General features: G+C 43.6%; 1 protein-coding gene and 2 long non-coding RNA genes across 3 annotated transcripts; 2 read left to right on the plus strand and 1 right to left on the minus strand.

The window, feature by feature from the left end:
- Positions 1 to 2,447: 2,447 nt before the first annotated feature.
- Positions 2,448 to 9,117, minus strand: LOC135345475 (uncharacterized). The gene has a single exon (XM_064542896.1). The coding sequence runs from the start codon at positions 8,484 to 8,486 to the stop codon at positions 2,976 to 2,978; it is 5,511 nt and encodes a 1,836-aa protein (XP_064398966.1). The 5' UTR covers positions 8,487 to 9,117; the 3' UTR covers positions 2,448 to 2,975.
- Positions 9,118 to 11,975: 2,858 nt separating this feature from the next.
- On the plus strand, positions 11,976 to 16,986 carry LOC135345476 (uncharacterized). The gene is made up of 2 exons (XR_010397747.1): positions 11,976 to 16,601; positions 16,653 to 16,986. It is a non-coding gene; the product is annotated as an uncharacterized LOC135345476 (long non-coding RNA).
- A 4,367-nt stretch (positions 16,987 to 21,353) lies between these two features.
- Positions 21,354 to 21,709, plus strand: LOC135344894 (uncharacterized). Its single transcript, XR_010397573.1, has 2 exons — positions 21,354 to 21,419; positions 21,466 to 21,709. It is a non-coding gene; the product is annotated as an uncharacterized LOC135344894 (long non-coding RNA).
- The last annotated feature ends 630 nt before the right edge of the window (positions 21,710 to 22,339 follow it).

Here is a 22,339-nt window from a genome sequence, read left to right on the forward strand (position 1 = left end):
CGGTGCTCTGTATATGACATGTTGTATCACTACCATCACTACCATAGCAACCATATATTGCACTGCAATATGCCATAATTATAATGTAGTGCAATAATTATATGGCATGTTGCACTCTGTGTGTGAATGCAGTGGATGAATCTGCTTTTGTACTTATGCCCCACCCAACCTACTAGTTGTGGGAAGAATTTACTATGGAATTCAGCAAAACTAATGAATTCACTCAAAACACTACTACAATTTAGAGGGAAAAACTTTACCAATAAGAAGAGTTTGACGTCATTGGGCAATATTATGTATTAGTTATTGCAGGCGCCCTCGTGAATGTATGGAATGTTGCATTGCACTCGTGCTGGGCAATAACTAACGTAACATTATAATTCAGTGTCGTAGAAAGCAATTTCTAAATGGGGGGTCGATCTCTAGTTTTTTGGTTGAATGGGGAAAAAAATACAGCTATCTAGCCTATAAAGATGGGGGGGGGGGGGGCTCCAGCCCCTGGAGCCCCCCCCCTTCCTATAGCAACTGTAATTATACAAAGCAAAATAGTTCAGGGTTTCATCTAGGATTAAAAGTTTGGGGGGGAAGGTTTACGCACGCCGCAAAATGTTTGACCACTCCACATTTGTTTACCACACCCCCTATTACATGCCAGTGCATCACAGTAGTCAATATTGCACAAGTGACATCATAGACAGCACTAATGTGATGATGTCATTATTATACACACATTTTGGGGGGAAGATGAGCATTTTGGAGGGGAAGGTTCACCCCAGCCCCCCCACTAGATGAAACCCTGTATATAATACCTCTTCTAGAGCGAAAGCAAAACATGGCGAGAGGCATTAGCACCAGTCCTGTTTTTTACAGATGCTCCTCCCTCTTCTAGTCTCCCAACAACAAAACCCTACGTATATCCCATACAACAACACAAGTGTGCTCTGACAAGTGTGTCACTATAACAGGTGACTAACTTGACAGTTGACAGCTGACAGTGTCATTTTAAAAGTTAACCGAAAAATTCTTCCTGAATAGGCATGATCACACCAAATCATGGATGGGTGTACAGACTTAGTGTATCGAAACTGTTAAATCGTTATTGGGGGGGGGGGGGGTGAAATGTAAACAAGTAAAGTTTATTTTCCGAGTAGAAAATGTTTCAATATAACAGTGATGGCTCTAAAATACACAATAGTCATAGCTACACGACTGAAGTAGCTAGCCTGAAATTTCAAGGTATTCAAAGCTGGTGCAATTTTGATGGGGAATGTTTTGGTTAGTGTTTGTACATTGGCAATTACAAATCAACCAAAAAAAACCCAAGTATCTCTGATTATCAGTGCAACTCTTGGTACATTCTCAAACTTTATTAGCTATGTTGGTGGAGGCGCTTGTTTGGTCACATGTTTCAGCTTGGTTTGAATCAAATGCCTGATGCATCTTCGCAGAATATTATGAGCTACATTGCTTGGTATTGCATAACTCTCTTCTTTGGGTTTTGGATGAGCAATGTGGTGTGCGAGGTTTTGACGCATTGCACTGATTCAATTTTAACCATGCAAATAGCTGGTCTTCTTCCAGTATTGTGCATGTGTGTAGTGCAGAGCCTCCAAGTAGAGACTTTTCTTTTCAGTATTAATCAGCTCATTTTTCCGTATTTAATGATGATTTTCAGTACAAAACATGGAAATGAGATGAAATGCTGTTTAGCAGAGGAGGTACGACATCCGCGTGTCAAAGGAAACGTTTTAGACACACATTCCTTAGGTTAAAGTTCGGAATGTGTGTGTTAAAGACATGCGGATGACACGCAGATGTCGTACCTCCTCTGGCTGTTTAGTGGCTTTGTAATTGCCCCGCCCCTTCAATAAAGGGGCGTGGCAAGCGAGACTTGGCTTTACAAATTATAGCTGTCTTTCAGTATCAGACTCACTACTAGTATAGAGCATAGAGCTACTACAGCTGTAGGGATGCTACTAGATCCTTCACTGTCAACTATAAGGCCAGTTAACTTATTCTGTAAGCTGACAAAAAAAGGTCACTTCTAGTCTTCTATGTATATCCATATTTTTGCAGTTAATTCCGTATAACCGTATTAGAAGACAGAAAATCCGTATAAATACGGAAAAAACCGTATACTTGGAGGCTCTGGTAGTGCTTGTCTCACTATTCATGTTCAGTGAAAAAATAATGGTTGATTATTGAGCCACAATCATCGCGCTCGCTGAGGAACATCTTTAATATTCTTAAGTTTGCAGCCAAACACAAGTCTCCCATCTATCGCTGCCCTAACTTACTGGGAGGAGAAAATACCTTCTAGAATAGACCTTGCAAAATCAAGGTACGGTGGACCCTTTACACTGGAGCAAGTGGAAGATGTAAAGATTGTAACTTCGCTAGCTAGACCCCAGGCCTACAAGCTTACTATAGTACCCCAGAGAAGCTCCCACTGAACTCAACACTTCAATAGAATATAGATAACACGAGACTGCCCTAAGGCATCACATGATACAGTCATGACGTGGCAGCCCTAAGGCTCACGCCTTACAATTATAGGATTAATAACAGTAACAATAAGTAGTGTCATAGTCACATAGTTACATCACTCCCTCCTTAAGAGGCCAAACCACCTGGTTGGTATACTCGAAATAATCGCTCTGGGGGTTGGACGTTCTTCCTGAGCGGATATCAGCCATGGTGTCGTGTCCGGGTCGGCTGCCCGGACTCAGCTTGATTAGAGGCATCGCCCTCGACCTCGGGAGTAACGGTATCCTCGTTGTGTCCGAATTGCACTTCATTCGACTCGGTGGTCTCTTCAAACAGCCCCTCTAGGTCAGGTGGTGGGCGATCCTCAGTTACAACGGTCGAAGGTTTCGGATCGTTGAGGAACTGCTGCACCCACTCAGGTACACTGCCTTGGCTCTTACGCTGCTTATACAAGTAGGAACCAGCTGGAAATCCCATTGGACTTGGTTTCACCCGCGATTGGTGCACTCGAATTTCTCCTTCCTCAGGGAAATATACTTTGACCACACACACATCTGGCCCTTGCACAGATACAACACGATAGGGACCATGCCACGGGGCCTTGACAATTTCCTCATCCTTCCAGACTCCTCTTGAGGGAAGCGAATAAACACCCAATTTCCAAGTTTGTACTGGTATGGGGTAGCATGTAAATCGTGGTATTTCTTATACTTTTGCTGAGCTGTCTTGATGGACTCGGCGGCCAACCGACGGGCAGAGGAAAGCGAGTAGACTAGTTCCTCTCGATAGTCATCGACGTCCGTCAACGTGAGTGGGGATGGAGGAAGCAGTGCAGCCTCAGTTGGCGAGCGTAGATCCACCCCGTACAGAAGGAAGGAGGGCTTCTCGCCTGTGGACTCGTGGGGGACATTCCTGTACGCCCACACAACACCGGAGAGGTACCTATCCCACTGGTCACCACACTCCGCAGCTCGTTTCCTCAGAGCAGTCTTCAGCGTTCGATTGAATCGCTCTACCAATCCATCGCAGGCCGGGTGGTAGGAGGTGGTGTTGAGCTTCTTAACTCCTAGGAGCGCACACACATCGGTCATCAGGTGTGAGAGGAGATTGGTACCTCGGTCAGAAAGTAGGCTCTCAGGCACGCCCGTGATAGGAATCACCTCTTCAACCAACAATCTCACAAGTCTGATAGCCTTCTGGTCAGGCATAGCAAACACAAAGGGCCACTTTGTCAAGAAATCTTGAAACACCGCTACATAACGGTTGCCATTCTTTGTCTTTGGTAGCTCCATGATGTCCAATCCCATAATCTGAAATGCTCGTTGAACCGGGATCGGTGTGAGTAGGGGCTGATGTATGCGTCCCGAGGCATTAACAGCAGTACACTGGAGACAAGAACCACAGCGTTCAGTAATCTCCCCGTGCATTCCTTGCCACCACCAATGTCGTGCGATGGCCTTCACCAGCTTGGGTGCTGAAAAGTGACCAGACATGGCACTGCTATGGTAGCCTTGAATCAGTGTTTTCCTCAAGCTCTTAGGGACCACTCGTCTCGCTTTTCCGTCACCTTTGGGGACTAGGAAGCACAATACTCCATCCACTACATCGAATAGAGTGGCCTGGGCTGCCACTTTCTTGGCTAACGCAGCATCTTCAGGTAGTTTTCCTAGCAACAGAAAATCAAACATTGTCTGACACTCAGAGTCTTCAGCTTGCTCGTTACTCAAATCACAATCGATGGTCGTTTGATTGGGGTCAGGATCGATCTGTAAAAGGTCTTCACACTCCAGGCTGTCAATAGTCGCTATCTGGACATCCGTGACTAACTCGACTTCAGATGTCGGCTGGGTAACTGGGGCCCGGGACAAAGCGTCAGCATTGGCATTATCTCGCCCAGCTCGGTACACTATCTCCAGATTCTTGATGCCACTGCAGTAGACTTGGCTCCACCACCTTGCATGCTTCCCATTAGCCTGAGGATTACTCAGAACGGCTTTCACAGCTGAATGGTCTGTGTAAACTACAACGTCATGTCCATAGAGGTATGCATGGTAGTGCTTGACTGCCCATACCACCGCGAGTGTCTCTAACTCTGTCACTGAGTATCTCTGTTCTTGAGGGGATAGGGCTCTGCTTGCATAGGCCACAGGGTGAACCTTTCCATCCTCCTGCCCCCTCTGAGACAGTACAGCTCCAAGTCCTTTAATACTGGCGTCAGTTTCCAGGGTGAAAGGGAGAGAGAAATCAGGGAAAGCCAACACCGGCGACATGAGCATTCTCGACTTGAGGGAATCAAAGGATGTCTGACAATCCGCTGTCCAATCATACCGGCAGTTGGCCTTAGTCAATGCATGTAGAGGTTGTGCAATATCAGCAAACCCTTTCACGAACCGTCGGTAGTACGAGGCAAGTCCGAGAAACTGCCTCACTTCCTTCACACTAGTGGGTCTTGGGAACTGCTGTACGGCTCTAACCTTTTCCGGGTTTGGACAAATACCCATTGGTGTGAGAACGTGCCCCAAATACTCAACTGTTTGACGGATGAATTTGCACTTCGATGGTTTGAGTCTCAAGCCAGCTGAAGCCACTCGATCGATAACCGCTTCCAGGTGCTGTAGGTGATCGTTGAAGCTCTGGGAGAAGATCAATATATCATCGATGTATACAGAGGCAAACGGAACACCCTCCTCAGGGTTCAAACCAGCTAGCACCTGCTGCATTAGTCGCTGGAACACTGCAGGAGCATTGCGTAGGCCAAAAGGCATAACATTGAATTGATAGAGGCCTTGGTGAGTAATGAAAGCAGTCTTCTCCTTCGAGTCTGGATGAACTTGAACTTTCCAGAAGCCTGAGGCAAGGTCGAGAGTACTGAAATATTTAGCTTTGTTCAGCTGGTCTAACAGGTCATCTATGCGAGGCAACGGAAACGTATCTGCTTTTGTGAGTGAGTTAAGTTGCCTGTAATCAATGCAGAAGCGTAAGGTACCATCTTTCTTCCGGACTAGGACCACTGGGCTTGCCCATGGGCTAGCAGATGGAGAAATTACCCCGTTTTCTTGCATCTCTCTCAACTGACGGGCCACTTCTCCTCTCACCGCAAATGGAGTGCGTCTCACTGGCTGTCTCTTTGGCGTGGTCTCGTTCGTGAAGATCTCCATCTGGATCAAGTCAGTCTCGCCTCGCTCGTCCTTGTCTAGGGCGAACACAGAATGGTTGACCATGAGGAGTGAATACAGTTTGTCTTTGTCTTGCCATCTCAGACCTTGTCCTTCGTCGACCAGGATACTAGCAAGATACTTCCTCCGCTCTTCGTCACTAGTGATCATCCGGATCACCACATCATCGTCACTCTTGGGAGGTTCCTTCTGTGGCTCTGATTCTTCTTCCATGACTTGGTGAGCTTCGCTAGCCAAGCCAACTTGAGTGTCCTTCTCAATACGCTGGGTAAACCCCGTATGGTTCTCTAGCATAACACGGAACACTTCATTTAGACCAACCGTATCAAACAGGGAATCTGCCAACTGTATAGGCTGTGGACTGTCCAAATCCAAATCCTCGACTACGAACGGTCCTTGGAGGCCTTCTTCGCCTTCTAGCTCTACTCTAGCTGGGACACAACGAAGGGGTGGAACACTCAACGATTCCACTAGCTTCACACGAACTACGGGCACACGGACCGGTGGTTTCTCCTTTGCTGTGCCTCGCTTCTTGTTCTCAACGGAGGGGTGGTAGGACACTATGCCTAGTTGACAGCAAACTCCTTCGGACAACAGCAACTGATCACTTGAGTCCATCTTTAGGTAGACCGGAGTAGCAAGAGCCTTGTCTTCGAAAACGATGTCTAACTCGAGCTTCCCATCAAGCTTAATGGGCTTGTGATCATACGTGAACGCTGCCTTGTCTACTGATTTAAGAGATCTCTTCTTCATTCGGGTCGCTGCAGCCACTGTCTTAAATAGTTCTGCGCCCATGATAGATATATCTGCTCCTGTGTCGACTACACCATACGCTGGGATACCCTGCACTTCAACTAATGCACGACGAGGGTGGCTCCCCTCATAAGGAACACGTATCAACTTCACATCTGAGTCACTATCAGAATCACTGGACGTATATAGACATGCCATAGGATCATTTCTGTCCCCAAGTGGCTTGGTCTGGATAGCCTTCAGCCTATTGCCATTGCTGTAGCTTTTGCTAGAACTCTCCTTGCTCGGTGCCTTGCAGTCTCTAACAAAATGATCAGGACTGCCACAATTATGGCAGGTCAAGGTCCTTGGTTTCATTGGTTTCATCGGGCGCCTACGGTCATCAGAGAACTTGTCACTATGGCTATAGCTATGGCTATGGCTCAAACTAGGGCTCGCCCCTTTGTCTGGGAATCTCTTCTTGGGGTTGGAGTCTGAGGTGTTCCCTTTGAGGGCGTACACCTGCCTGCGTTTGATGTCAGCAAGTCGTTTCTCCTCTTGTTTGGCAGCAATACACAACTCCTTGTACCGCTGACAACCAGACACAGAAGGGCTCCTAACAAGATTTAACAACAGACCTTCCTGTAGCTGGCTGTATAGCATTGTCTCGCGCGTCTCAGACTTCAGGTCATCTCGGCCATAGGCTAACTGGAATTGTCTCTCCAGTCTCCTTAGGTAGTCTGCTACTGTTTCTGTCTCCTTCTGGATTGCATGTCTAAAATCCTGGGCAGCCATCACTCTTCCACCTGGGTCCATTCTCCTTGACAGTTCACTGGTGGCTGACTGGTAGCTGGACTTATCGTCTGGGCTAATCAGGTTCCACTCTTGAAGGGCCTTTCCCCTCAGATGTCCAGCTAGCTGCATGAGCTGCTCTTCACTGGACCACCTGTTCCACGTAGCTGCTCTCTCTAGAGTCGGCAACCAGTCCTCGAACCTAGTTTCCTCGTTCTCACCGGTGAACGGGTCTACTGGTGGTGCCCTACCAGACCTACGTCTGTCGTCAACATTACGGGTTAATGTGCGACTTATTTCTGTATCGACCATTACCGGATACTCGTCTGGAGCCCTTATAGTGGGCGTGGCAGGGAATCTAACTCTCCCATCAGGCACTGGTGTGATACTGGTGTCTAGATCAAGTCTCGAAATTGGTACAGTCGGGATCGATGCTGGATTGGGGGCCCCCGGAGTTGTAATCGTCCGTTCATCAAGTGTGCGGCTCGTAAGTGCATTCAGCCTTCGCGTTAACGGCATACATTCAAACTCGCGAACCCGGGTTCTCAACAATTCAATTTCCCGATCTTTACTATCACATTCATTCACACATCTACCACACTCTTCATCTAGCATGGTCAATTGTTCACAATTTAATTTCCACATATTTTTCACTCTTTCCCTTTCATGTTTCACACAATCATTAAGACCTCTTACCTCCTCTCTCAAGGCCGCACTAGTGGCCTGCTCACCCTTGAGAGATGACTGCACAGCCAACTTTGCTTCTTGTTCCTGTCGCAGCTCGGCCTCCAGGTCCCTCACGGTAGCTTCTAGATAGTTCGTCCGCCGCTCCGCCTCATATAGGGCCTGCTTCAGTCCAGAGTCCGGGTTGGTCTCCTGTATCGTGGTCACATCAGAGTCTTGTTCCACCCATCGTTCTGAGTCGGACAACGAAAGTTCTTCTTTCTCTTTCACTTCCTGGGGCTCTTGTTCATTGGGCTCTGCCGGTATCTCTAGGAAATATCCTTCAGCATCACTCAACTTGATCATCCGGACATTAGTCTCTTCCTCAGTAGCAAACAGCCACGCTTGCACCTTCATGGGTTCTCTGCCCCTATCCGACAGCTTTCCGTCTATCATCTGTCTCAGGTCCTCCTGTGTGGTGTCAGCCGGCAGTCCTAAACCCTTTGCGATAGCCTTCAACAATCGCAACGTGAGTCTCTTAGAGTTCAGGGGTAGTGCGCGTGGCCTAAGCCACGCATGCGCACTCTCTCCATCAGCAGCACATGGCTCCTCCTTGACCTCGGTCTGTCCAGCCATGGCAGCTCCTCTCCGTCTTCACGACGTATAGAATCTCTCTTAAAAGAAAGTCAGTCTCGGCAGGACCTCCAAATGTAACTTCGCTAGCTAGACCCCAGGCCTACAAGCTTACTATAGTACCCCAGAGAAGCTCCCACTGAACTCAACACTTCAATAGAATATAGATAACACGAGACTGCCCTAAGGCATCACATGATACAGTCATGACGTGGCAGCCCTAAGGCTCACGCCTTACAATTATAGGATTAATAACAGTAACAATAAGTAGTGTCATAGTCACATAGTTACAAGATTATTCTGAGACTTCTGGTCGCTTTTATCCCCATATGGATTACTGCTTTTGGTATAAGTGTGTATGGCTCAATGTATCTGCTTACAAACCCACTTGACATTCCAGAACTTGAAAATTTTTCCACTTGTACAAACCATGTTGTCTCAAAATTTACATACAACCGTGTAGTGTTATAACTGTACTGTTCTTTGAGGTTGGAGTAACTCCTTGCCTAGGAAACAGATTTTATTTGACCATCCTAAAAAAATTGTGTCTGTTACTCTTTGTTCTCGCTTTACTCAGTATTGCCTATTCTGTGATTGGTTTATTGCACCCAGATACTGAACTATCAGTATGGGCATTCATAGCCTCGATTCCAGGCCGATTAAAATACGTAGCCTCGATTCCAGGCCGATTAAAATACGTATTTTAATCGGCCTTGAATTGAGGCTAGGGCATTCACTGTGTACACCGCTCTATCAAATTCTTCTATTGCACTTGTAATCGAGTGTGCCATTGAGTTTGTGTGTGCTCAATCTCCATACAGTATGAGAGGACTGATGTCAGGCTTTGTTACCTTGACCATATCCAGTGGCGTAGCCAGGAGGTGGCAAAGGGGGCAACTGCCCCCCCTTTTTCTGGATCTCTACTACTCTGCTCAAGGAATTTTGCTGCAGTTAGCTAGCTAGTAGGCAAGCAAAATGATTTAGTCTCTAAACTGTGAGCTATTCTGGTCTAAATCTATAGACAGTTCTTGTTCTTTGCTAAACTAGCTTCTTCTATGCAAATAAAACATCAGGCCACACCCAACTAAACAATTATGATGTCATAATTGAAAGGCGTGGCTTCCGGTCAAAATTTCGGCGCTGCGTGGCTGATAAGTTTTGCCCCTCTTCCAAAAAATCCTGGCTACGCTCCTGATATCGTATTTCTGTTTTTCGGTTATGCTCTGAGTTTGGCATTCACACATCTTTGCTCTTCACCAGTGGCGTTTCTAGGAATATCAGTAGGAGGATGCTCAGGTCGCGCGACAGCGCGAAATTTGTGAGGTCTGCCCACGCACCGGAAGCCACACCCACCTCTACTGCGCATGACAGGGGTTGATAAAAATCAGTCACAATGATATCAACTCTACCATGCATTGCCTACAACCATAGATAGAGAATTATATGCTACAATTGACTCATCTCTATAGCTATTATCACTATCTACAGGTATGTTATGGTGTATGTGTAGAAGTTAGTCCAGTTAGTCGATCGTTCTGTGTGTGATTGTACTGCTGTCTTTATTCTCTTCAGACCACTGAAAGACGGCCTCTCTGCTGAGCAGCTAGTGACAGGCAGAGTGCACAATAATTATACTACATGTATATCACCAAGAAAATCTGTATCAAAACCATTGTTTAAGATTCTTTGTCCTCTACCTCGTAGTCTAGTTTCTAGTCCTCTGCTGGTGCTTTCTGAATTATATAGACACTGACAGGGAACAACCTCCTGATGCAGACTCTTGGTAGACTCGCCAGCCAGCCCTTGAGAAAGGGACTGGTCAAACTCCGTGTAGAGACTCGTGTAACGTTTGCCACAATATTTGTGGCAACTAACCGCATGCGGTTACCGCAAGATAGTGAAAAACTCTACGTATCACATGCAGTATACTGACGTCACGAAAACCGCAGCCACTTAAAATATTTTCTGATATGCTGACTGTGCAACACCAGTCTCAACACGGAGTTTGACCAGTCTACTGTTCGCCTGCAACAGTGACGGCTTGCGAGTCTGGACTCTTGGCTTGTAACTATTAATTTTTGTGGTATTAATAAGTCACAGTACGCATGCTCAGGAAACTTGGATATCTGAAGGGTGTGGTCTCCAACAGTATAAAACTCTTCTGCGAGCTCTAGCTAGCTCTGTAGTGCAAGCTCAGGCTCAGCTCCCAGCTATCCAGTAAGTTGCAGTAATTAATGTTAAGCTTAGGGGGGTGCTTGAGCACCCTGAGCCCCTAGCTGGATACGCCACTGCTTCACGATACTGTGCTATCAGTCAATACTCTATTGGAGTACTGTTGAGTATTGTTGGACTCCTTCTTCATCTTGTTGTCGTTCGTTGGTACAAGAATCGGGTGAGGGACGAAGAATACAACCTGCACCATCAAGTGGAGCAAATTTATGAAAAATATGTTGCACGTAATAGATACTAGACTAGCAGGACTCTTGATACTAGCAATCAATTTAACATCCTTAATCCGCATACATTTTTGCGTACATATCCATGCATGTGCATAAAAAAAGAATATTTTTCCTGGGCTACGGTAAAAATAATTATGCATTAAATTTTGGATAATTACTATTGGAATCATCATTCTACATGTTTTTTCCATGCAGGAAAATCATTGTTGAACATACAAACCGGTTCTGCCTTAACATTGTAGTAGTGTGATTCTCGTCTAGCCTCGTTCCCAGGCCTTACTTTTTCTTGCTGTTGTCACTGTTCATCCATAAATCACAAGAAAGTCATAGTGAGGCAGCAAAGAAAGAAATGGGCGTACAGTTAAGAAAAAGTAAGGCCTGGTTTGGGAAATCGCGTGATCCACAAGGATTTTTATGAACGTGGGCGATATGTAGCCCACAATCGTGACATAAGGTATTCTCCCACGCATTCAGAGTTAATAAAACTGTACTGAGACAACCACCCAAGCTGTGCTGCAAGTCAGATCAGAGAACCAGCGTGGCCAGCTCTGGTGGCAGTAGCTACCTGCTATATGATAATGATGACTAAGCTATTCTTGATCTATACTAGCATGTAGAAAGACACAAGAAAAGGTAATAGTCTGATAGAATCTGAACACACAATCTAGACTAGTAGATCATCTAGCTAAGCCTAAGGTATATAGCTAGCTATAGTGCTTGCAAACTTCCAGTTCCAAGTCCATGTCCAGCTTGCTGCAGGCAAAGTTTTATTAGTCATAGATATCTGCGTGGGCAGTCCAACATCTCTAGCTCAGCATGCCCACGCTCATTTTCACCCTTCTACCACCCTTCTACCCTCACGCGACTTCCCGATACAGGCTCTCCTTTTTCCTAACTCTACGTCTATTTCTTTCTTTATTCCTCCAATTAATACCGTATTTTATCTCATTGAACGATTAAGACAGTATTTTATCTTATTGAACGATCGTGATAAAGAACAGAAAAAGGAGAGCCTGTGTAGAGGCTAATTCTCGTCAGTTAAGGCGTGAGGTTTCGGCTGCTTTAAAAAGCGTTGCTCTCATGGCATGATGTTGTGTATTTGAGTTTAGTGCTTAGCACTACCGTTGAAGCTTTGCCCTAGACTAAACCTAGTATACTAATAGCCTCGATCCCACGCCCATCTGTCTCCAATTGAACGCTAGGTCGCCTACTAGGCCTGGTATTGATTGTATTTGGGCGTGATCTGGGCGTGGTTTTTTAATAAATTGACTCTGGTACAACAAAAAATGAATCCTCCAACAGTGGTCTTCAACAACAGCCTCTGGGGCAGTATACAGCAGGAAATACTTTCCAGAAGACACTTCTTTGGCAGTGGCAACCAAATTTTTGTCGATTCCTTTATTGCTACTGAGCTACTGAGGATGGCAGCAGAAACACCTCTATTGTTAGAGATGTCAGACCGGAAGTAGTGCGTGGGCGTATTTTCGTACAGTAATTCAATGGTAAAAAACGGGACCAGAAAGTGAGTGAACAAGAAGGGCTTTCCGCAAGCCCTGGAAGAGTCTAGCAAACAACAGCTGTTCCCAGGGGTAAAAAATAGCGTAGAATTTGATTTTTATAACAGTTTTTTATGATTTTAGCATTTGATGCTTGTTTTGTGTGTGATTTTTTCTCAAAGGTGATCATCATTTTGGCAACCAAACATGAAAATGAACAAAAACACAAGTGAGCATGTCTTTCATCTCTAACTCTCTCCAGATTATGCAAAAAGTTGCTACAATAAGCTTTTATTTCTTGCGGAATCACATATTGCATGGATAGATGGGTGGAGCTGAGAATAGAAATGCAGTAAAATCAAGCCAAGTGTACCAATAGCTGTATTTATTTCTTAGAAGTTCTTAGAAGTTACTGAAAGTAATTATTGAAGCAATCTGAAAGCCTCTGTTGAAAAGAAACAAGAAAGATTGGAGAGAATTCCAGGGACAACAATGTAATCTACCAAAACTATTAAATTGCAAGAACTGATTCAATTTGCACACAAAAAAGACAAGAGTAATCTATTGTATTAATTAGAAGCTGTCAACAGAGTTGTATCATAGATTTATAGTTGTATGGCCTTAAATCTACATCACACTAAAAACGAATTATTTAGACCAAATGAAATTGACAGAAAAATTGCTTATAAAGATCAAGAAACAGATACAAGCGTAAGGTGGACATTGATGAGAGTTCTGAAACATGATACAATATACTGTACGAAAGAAAAGATAGCATGGTTACTTTAAATCCAAAAGAACTCTCTGAAGCAGGAGACATCATACTATTATAGGGACATTATAAAGATATACATTACAGAAACATTATAAACTTCATAATAGATATCAAATGGTTACAATGTTAACTCCTGAGTCCTGAGTGTCCATTTCATACTTTTTTAAAAGAGAATAGACCAAGCGGTTCAGCAGATATGCTAACTTTAAGATCATTTCCGGTATTAACAACAAATTTCATAAGTCCCGCCCAAGTACATTAAAATGCGGTAAATTTTTGTACGAATTTTTCCCTGACTAGTGTTCTTCAAAACTCTGTATCTCTGCATTCGCTTGACTAAATCCAGTGCAGTAAAGTTTTTCTGGTTTGCCTAGAGTGTTCAAAAGAGATAGTAATACATAGGAGTTAGAAATAGCAAAAATGAAAATCGGTCTGACATCGCTACTATTGTTTAGACTCCTGCCTGGTCAATTATGAGTCTCATGATGAGAGATACAAGGGGAGAGACAATTAACAAGAACAACACTTTTGTCAACAGGAGGAGCCTTGGTCCTACCTAGCTTGTAGTCCATTAAAAAGGGTAGCAACTGATATAGCAGAGAGACTTGCCATACCCCGTTGGGAACCAGATAAACACGTCCCTTCCCTCAAACAGGAGCTTGAGAGCCTGGGCCTGTTCTGCCATGAGAGTGAGGCCATCTTGCTTCAAACAAACAACGCGTTGCATGCCATAGCTAGCTAGCTATAAATTGAGAACATGACACGGAGCTACATTACTGTAAGTTTTACGGGAGTAAAATGCCTCTACGTACACCTTTAGTATTACAGAAAAAAAGCAGGAAACAAAATGTGAAGAATCTCTGCTTTAGTTTCCGGTTCCTGCCACGCCCAGATACAATCAATACCAGGCCGTATTTTTCAACTTCGTTCTATTAAAAAAAAATCGGCCTGGGACCGAGGCTAGTATACTAAGTGATAAGTGAATATGAAACCTTGTAACCAAACTTGCTAGCTATAGCTGCTTAAGCCTCCCACTCAATTATGTCTATGGATCAACCACTAATGTAGGTCAGGGGGGTGCTTGAGCACCCTTTTCTACCTGCTAGATCCGCCCCTGTACATCTATCTACTGTACAAAATTATAGTCATGTGGCCATAATTGCAATTGATTATAATTATACCGTATATAGCGGGAAATTTTCCCGGGTGCAAATTTTTGCTATTTGGCTTCAGAGCCCTCAGCAGAAATGTTTGTGGTTCTAATATTTGCGTTTCAATGCCAGTAAACCACACCCACCAATAGCTTTGCATGTGAAATACCGGTTTTATTTTCGCATTAACTACTCTGCCCTCGAAAAACACGAAATGTTGCACCCCACAAAAATTTCCCGCTATACGGTGAGAATAATAATTGCATTAATTAATTAAGGCTGTATTTGGGGAATAAAAAATTAAAGAGGCGGCAATGTCTTGAGCATAATCTACCAACTTAACCCCAGTCACCACTTCAGGGGTGGTTGGACACGATTCAGCAGTTTTATCAGCTCCGATCATTGAAGCTGAGGAGAAGATACTTTGCATGCATCTTTTGACTGGATACAAGCCCTGATTGGCCAAATTAATGTCCACCAATATACATGCGAGACGATAACTAAATACTAGTAAGGCACTGCATTAGAGCTGTACATTCAGATCGAGATTACACCAGCTGTGTTGTTCAGCTCTTCAACCTGAGGCTCAAGTCTCAGTCCCAGGCCGTTTTTTCCCTTGAACCCTAACCTACAACCCTAAACCTTCTCTCTTCTGCATGTGCCTGCTAGCGCTCTAGCTCTGCTTTGCAAGGTTCCCTGATTCTGCATGGGGATTGCTTCACTCCGCAAGGACTGTACTCTATCTACATTGAACTCAGCTTGTGTCAGTTGCTCTATAGAGCTATGTAGTTGACAAAAACAAGGATCGATACCTTCTAAGAATCTTGCGAAAATTATTTGGACTGGTAGCATCTTGGCCTATAGTTGATAAGTTAGCTATGCATGCATGGATCTGTTAGTTAGAATCAATCATAATAATTATGTTCGTGCATTAAACACACTGTCGTGCAACTGAAGCGGGAATGTATTAGTAAAATTAGCCTCGATTCCAGGCCACTGAGAAAGGGGCTGGAGTCGAGGCTATGCTTACATGTGTAGGGGAAGTGCGGCTATTATGGGATTCAGGAATATCCATAACAGAGATGATCAATAGCAGATAAAGCAGCAAGGAATTTAATAAGCATTAATTGCCTGTGACGTCACATCCGGGGTCCCATTTCGTCCCCACCCAGCAGCATTTTGTGCATACCGTAATTGATGTACATGTAATTACAGCGCCACCATAATTTAAGTGCCACGTCAGCATCAGCATAATTTTTTAGGTCCTAAAAAAGCGCCAACCGTTGCTGGAATTATTTTTTCTGGCGCTTATAAAAAGTCTTGTTTGAGACATCAAGACAATCATCCTGCATTTTTGACTTCTTTCACTTCTAAACAGTTGTCTAACCCATAGCTACAGTCACTGAATGTTGTTCACGAGTCACTCGATCAGCTCTCAACGATGCAGCTAGCAAGTGAAACTGAGCTAGACCACGCCCATTTTCTCTACAAATTCTATACTAGCTGTAGAACATAAGCACCACCATAATTTAGGCGCAATTTTTTGTGTTCTAAAGATGCGCCACTCAGAAGTGGAATTAATTTTTTCTGGCGCTGTAATTACATCAATGCATCCTCAAAACCTGTCACAGTGTGACTTAGCCTCGATCCCAGGCCGAGTTTTCTCTTTTATAACGGTTAGGCGAACAACTGGGCCTGGTACTAGTTGTCTGCGCATGCGTCAGTCGTTCGTCAGATTCTGACGAATGGATATTCTCGTTCACTTTCGTGACATTTATATTCGTGTACTATCGTGTACTAGAAGTCAGTTCCCGTTTTATCATTATTGGAATCGATTGGAATGGCTCTTAGCTGAAGCTTCTCTCTTCTCTGAAGCTTATTCTGAAGACTGAACAACAAGGGAAGAGGTATAAAGCTTTGTCAGCTTGTTGTCAGATATTTTTGTGTGGGCCCTATGGCCGGCTATGCTATCAAGTCTTGTTCATGTTTGGCAAGAATGTAGGTAGACTATAGTTTCATCATTAATATGGTGGATCAAGTGAAGAGTGTGAGCTAGAGAACTTGGTGCTGCCATCATCAGCTCGTCGACAATGACACTATAACCGAGAAATTTAATATGTATAGATCTACACGTATTTAAAATGTCTACTTCTCTGTACAGGAGCAATGGCTAATATCCAGCTATCCCAACAGTGCTCCTCTTGGCTATACTAACGGACGAGACTGGACAGTTTGAGGTAAGGGTTTAACCGTCTTTGGTTTCTTTTAATATTGTCCTATACTCACAGACACAGGACTGGAGTATGACCTGCTCATTCGAGCGTTGCTGGGTAGCTCAGAGACATCAAGAGAATCTACGTTTTCTCAAGCAATGAGTTACGAGTTGGGGCCTAGAATCAGAGAAGTCCAGCAGCCTGCTAAATCTTTTTGAAACGTAATTTGAAGGCATTCAATCATCCTGAAGTTGCCCTGGGTCACTGTAATTGTGCTGCAGCACAACTGGCAACTCCCCAGGCCTTTGTGAAGCAGCTCCCTATGTGCATCTTTTGTGTACTCACTCTGTGCATTTTCTGTGTACAAATTTCTATTATTGATTTATTAAATATTTTTGCCGACCACAAATATACAATGAAAATTTGACGCATGCGCAGACAACTAGTACCAGGCCCAGTTGTTCGCCTAACCGTTATAAAAGCGAAAACTCGGCCTGGGATCGAGGCTAAGTGTGACTATACAATCAAGCTCAAGACTGTTATATCAGGACTGCATGCATGCATGCTATCTGTGAGAGACCTGTTTAATACATAGTATGACTATAATTACAGCTGTTCCTTATACACTGTAAACTGGTTCAGTCTAGCTATTAGTACCTATAGTACTTATACTACATTGTACACTCTGTTCACATTTTCACACGTCTCACGGTCACTGTAAAGCAAAACTTATAATACAACAACATCCATCAAAATAACAAATAGATCTACAGTGCATGAAAAACAAACAAAACAACAGTGCAAATTAACAGTGTATAAACAAAAACAGCTAGTGGAAGATAACGAAATGCTAAAAAAATTCTATTTAGATCTACAAGTAGGACAAAACCAATCTCCAAGTGGAGATACTTTAATACGAACACATTTATAATGATACCACACATTACACGTATCGCACTGGACCATTTCATCATAACAGTCAGGACGGAGACAAGGGCAGTATATAGTAATTACTATGCTGGAAAATCTTTCTGGTCTCTTGCGGCTACTAATATCTTTTGACTTTGGAAATCTTCTGAGTTTCTCATTTTCAAAGCAACGCACAAGATGTGGCCTCATTTTGTCTTCATTTAGGGCGATGGTATCCAGATTGTCTCCTTGCAATGCGTGGTATGCAGCGGCAATTGCAAACAAACCACAGTTGTTACTGCCACTGCTCTGCTGTTGAATGGAGGCCACAGATAGTAACAGCCCGTTGTGCGCTATTAAAGGCTTATACATCTGTGCAATTTGCAGCTCAGCACTTGGCTCCAGGTCTTTCCCATATTGGAAGCAGCTATCAAAGAGGAAAAGTTCCCCCTTGATGAGTGCTGTCGCAATCCAGTGATGCCTCTCTGTTACAAAGAATATCTGCACGGCTGTATAGGATATATATAATTATGATATAATTATAATTATATTATAATTATACGGCCAAGGATGAGGATGAGGTATAATTATACCAATACTATAATAATACTACTATTAATTTAAGTAGAAATTATACCTGTGGCTTCACTACTATAGTGACTGCAGGAAAGGACATCTTCTGAACCAGAAGAGTAGAATAGCAGCCTTCAATATTTGGAAATTGCATTCTCATCAGTTTGTGCGCAGCATACATATGACGGTCAGAAAGCATCCCGCTCTCAGCAAGAACTACATCCTTGTCTCCCGTCCTCAGGTCCAAATCCTTCACCCAGTAGCTTGAATTCTGTCGAATGTGCACACAATAATTATAATGAACGGTTTATAGTGTGCATGCACATAATTTTTAATAATAATTGCAATTAACGATAGCTCCTGTTAACAAGTATATAACTATATTATACCTTTCTTGTTACAGACTGAGTAGTCCTTTGCTTCTTCAAAGGTGGCTCCATAGAGGATGCAGTCTTAACCTGAGAGAAGGGGGCGTCTCGCTTGCGAGAGGAGTGAGCATCTGGCTTGTGAGAGGAGGGGATGTCTGGCTTGTGAGAGGAGGGAGCGGCTGGCTTGTGAGAGGAGGGGACGTCTGGCTTGTGAGAGGAGGGAGCGGCTGGCTTGTGAGAGGAAGGGGCGTCTGGCTTGTGAGAGGAGGGAGCGGCTGGCTTGTGAGAGGAGGGAGCGTCTGGCTTGTGAGAGGAGGGAGCGGCTGGCTTGTGAGAGGAGGGGGCGTCTGGCTTGTGAGAGGAGGGAGCGGCTGGCTTGTGAGAGGAGGGAGCGGCTGGCTTGTGAGAGGAGGGGGCGTCTGGCTTGTGAGAAGAGGGAAAATCACAATTTTTTTCCCACAGCTTCTAAAAATGGAGTGCATAATTATAAAGAAACATTAAATTAATATCGTAAAGAGAAATGTAATGTAATTATAATTAGCTTCAAAATCTAGATACACATGCATTATACCTTGCTTGGGTCTTTCACAGGAGTACTTGTCAAAGAAGGGTTAAACTGATCGAGAGATTCATCGTGATGGTTGTCTGATAATTCGGAAGGATCCGAGAGAGAACTATGTTGATCCAAGAGAGGTTTTTCGGAGTCTGAGCCATGGTAATGCTTTAACCGCTGTTGGTTAACAGCCTTTTTTAAGGTCTTTCCAGTCTTAGGGTTGGCAATCTTAAAGACTCCCTTGTCCAAGCACTCCACCACCGTGTATGGGCCTAACCACCGAGGCTTCAGCTTGTCTCCCTTCTTACATTCCCTGGCTGAATTCCTCAGCCAGACCAAACTCCCAGTCTTAAACACCTAGAAAAATGACATGGCTATGACATTAAACGAGTAATGAAAATAGCCATGGTACGCTCATACAATGATATAGCCTGCTCACCCTCTTGTCTGCATGCTTCCGATCATAGTATATCTTGTCCTTTTCTTGGGCATTGTCAATGTTCTTCTTGGCTTTGCTATGGATATCATCCTTTAACTTTGTAACAGCTCGAGCATGGGTCATAATGGCACTAATGTCCCAGCTCTGCTCAAGTTCACCCTCGCTGCCTAACTCCAGTTGAATAGGGAGTACAGGTTTCCTGCATGTGGAATGTTATAATAATAATGCATGCATGCCAGGTTATCATGTAATTATTATAATAATGAACAACTCACCGACAGAACATCAACTCGAAAGGTGAATACTTCGTTGCCTTTTGCTTACTCGTCCTATAAGCAAAGAGAATAGCGGGCAAGTGGTAGTCCCAGTCGGTCTGTGAGTCATTCACATATTTGAGTAGTGCTGTTTGAAGTGTTTGATTGAAACGTTCAGTTAGCCCGTTGGTTTGTGGGTGGTAAGCTGAAGTGACCCTGTGCTCTGTTCCAGTGAATCGAAAAAGCTCTGTGTTGACCTGATTAACAAACTCACGGCCTTGGTCCGATATCAGCACCTCACAAAACCCAAACCTGCGTGCATGTATAACCATAATCATTAAATACGTGTTATTATAATTATGTGTAGAGATGCATGTGATTACAATTTCACACACATGCATAGCTTACCGACAAAACAAGTTGTACAGGAACATTGCCACTCCAAATGCAGTTTTGTCAGGGAGTGGGGCTGCTTCAGCCCATTTGCTACCAATGTTACCACATATTTGCTGCCATTGGGTGTAATCGGCAAAGGTCCTATCAAGTCTATGCCAACCTATAAAGTGAATTACATAATTATAATTAATATATGACTGTGCTCAAAACAAATAATTATTATGCAATGCCATAAAAATTATAGTATATACATACCTGATGCCAGACTTTGGGTTGTACAGATATCGGATGGAGTTTGGCATCTGTCTTTACAAATGCTGCATGGGTTCATTCTCTGGCACTGGCTGCAGTTCTTTACATACTCTCGGATCTCCTCCACCATCGACTTCCAGTAGAATCTAGAACATATCTTGTCTATAGTTCTATCTCTTCCAAAGTGGCCACCAGCTGTTCCTGCATGCATGCATCAATTGGTATAATAGATTACAAGCATACATACATGCTCTATTACCTACTATTATCATTTTACCAAAGCCATAATAATTATTATACCTGCATGGCAATCTTCGAGGATTCTTGATTTCTCCTCATCGCTGCGCACACATATCCTCCAGTCAGCTGCATCAGCAGCTTTGGTGTGCTTCTTGTAATAGAGGCTACCATTTTCAAACTTAAAGTTCTGCCTGCATTTTCTTCTAAAGTTTGCCTTCTCTGTTTTGCTGTTAATAGTAGGAGGGTATTCTCCTTTTCGTAAATAGTTTTCAATCTCTTGTAAATTCTCCATTTCTTGCTGCCTTCTTCAAATGACATGACTGTGAACGATCACTGGTTTTATACTATAGATCTAGCTGTCAACTACAGGATAGAACAATTAACCTTGCAACTTTGCTCTTCACACATTTATAGGTCTACATTCCAGCTGTCACTTGCTGTCTACTACAGGATGAACACTTGCTTCATTGCTACCTTGCATGCTACTACTAACCTTGCTCTTCATCCTGCATGGCTCTTCATTCTCTACTATATGTCTATGAGGAGTGCATGAATGTACTCTTGCTATTATATACTTACATTGATGGCAACATTGGCGGGAACAAACATGCGCATAGGGGAGTCATTTATTCCTGGGGGAGTCACCCACACCTTAGGCAGGAATGACCGGGGAGTCACTCCCACCGGGGAGTCATTCATTAATCCTCTGACAACCGGCAAAAATTCTTTCACCACAAAAGCAGACTGTTTGAAATTTCATTGATTTTCATGTAAAAAGAACAGGAAGTGTAGCATAAGGAAAAGTCACAATGAGTTTTTTCCAGGCCGCGTTGATTGCTATTTTCTGCTGTATTGTTGGTATGTGACTAGTATGTGTGTCAAACCTACCAATTAACTCACACAGGCAATTCGTGCTCAAACCAGTTGGCCTAAAATATCTATTGTGTTCACTGTCTGTGCATATATGTATTCAGTCTTCTGACCATCTTTGGAAGTATTGGATTATTGATACTCCTTGTAGTAGAGGCCTTGTAGGAGGCTGATACCGATTTAGTCATAATTAGTCTATAGTGATAAATTATAGTTGTTTTTTTTATGAGGTACATGTATCATTATTTTGTGTCAATAAGTCAATGATGTAAAATGTTGATGTGTTAAGCACGTGCACATGTATAGTAATGTTGATGTTCATTTATTATTCATTCCAATGGAAGCAAGCTAGAGGGGAGGGGGGGGGGGGTACTATACTTACTGGAGCTACAATGCATGTATAGGATCAAGGCAGGCTTTATTAAAATATATCTACGTTCCTAAAAAACACATTAACACAAAGAAGCAAGCATGGAAGAGAGCCGGCAGCTATATGTCAATCGTCACAACGTCACATAATTGTACAAGTTTCAGCATCATGATGGTGTACTTTATTTAGCTGGTAGATCATGTACATAGGGATCATTATAATTATAGGTACTAGTACCAAAATCTTACGCAAAGCAGAGTCATGTGACTGTTTTTGTGACATCTATTAGATGTCACAAATAATCCAGTAAACATGCAGTCGCATAAAACGACTCGAAATGCCACATCACGCCGTGCGTACATGCAGGGAAGGAGTCTGGCTCAGTTTGGTATGTAGTAACCCTCGAATAACCATGCACCCTCTCTATATAATTATACCAATATCCCCATACAAACAAAAACATGACCCCATAACCAGACAAACTTGTACCATGATGTGCTCTGACACTAACAAGTGCCAAATGTAACGATAATTATAG

The sequence above is a fragment of the Halichondria panicea genome, chromosome 12 (genome assembly GCF_963675165.1).
Source record: "Halichondria panicea chromosome 12, odHalPani1.1, whole genome shotgun sequence".
Classification (NCBI taxonomy): Eukaryota; Metazoa; Porifera; class Demospongiae; order Suberitida; family Halichondriidae; genus Halichondria; species Halichondria panicea.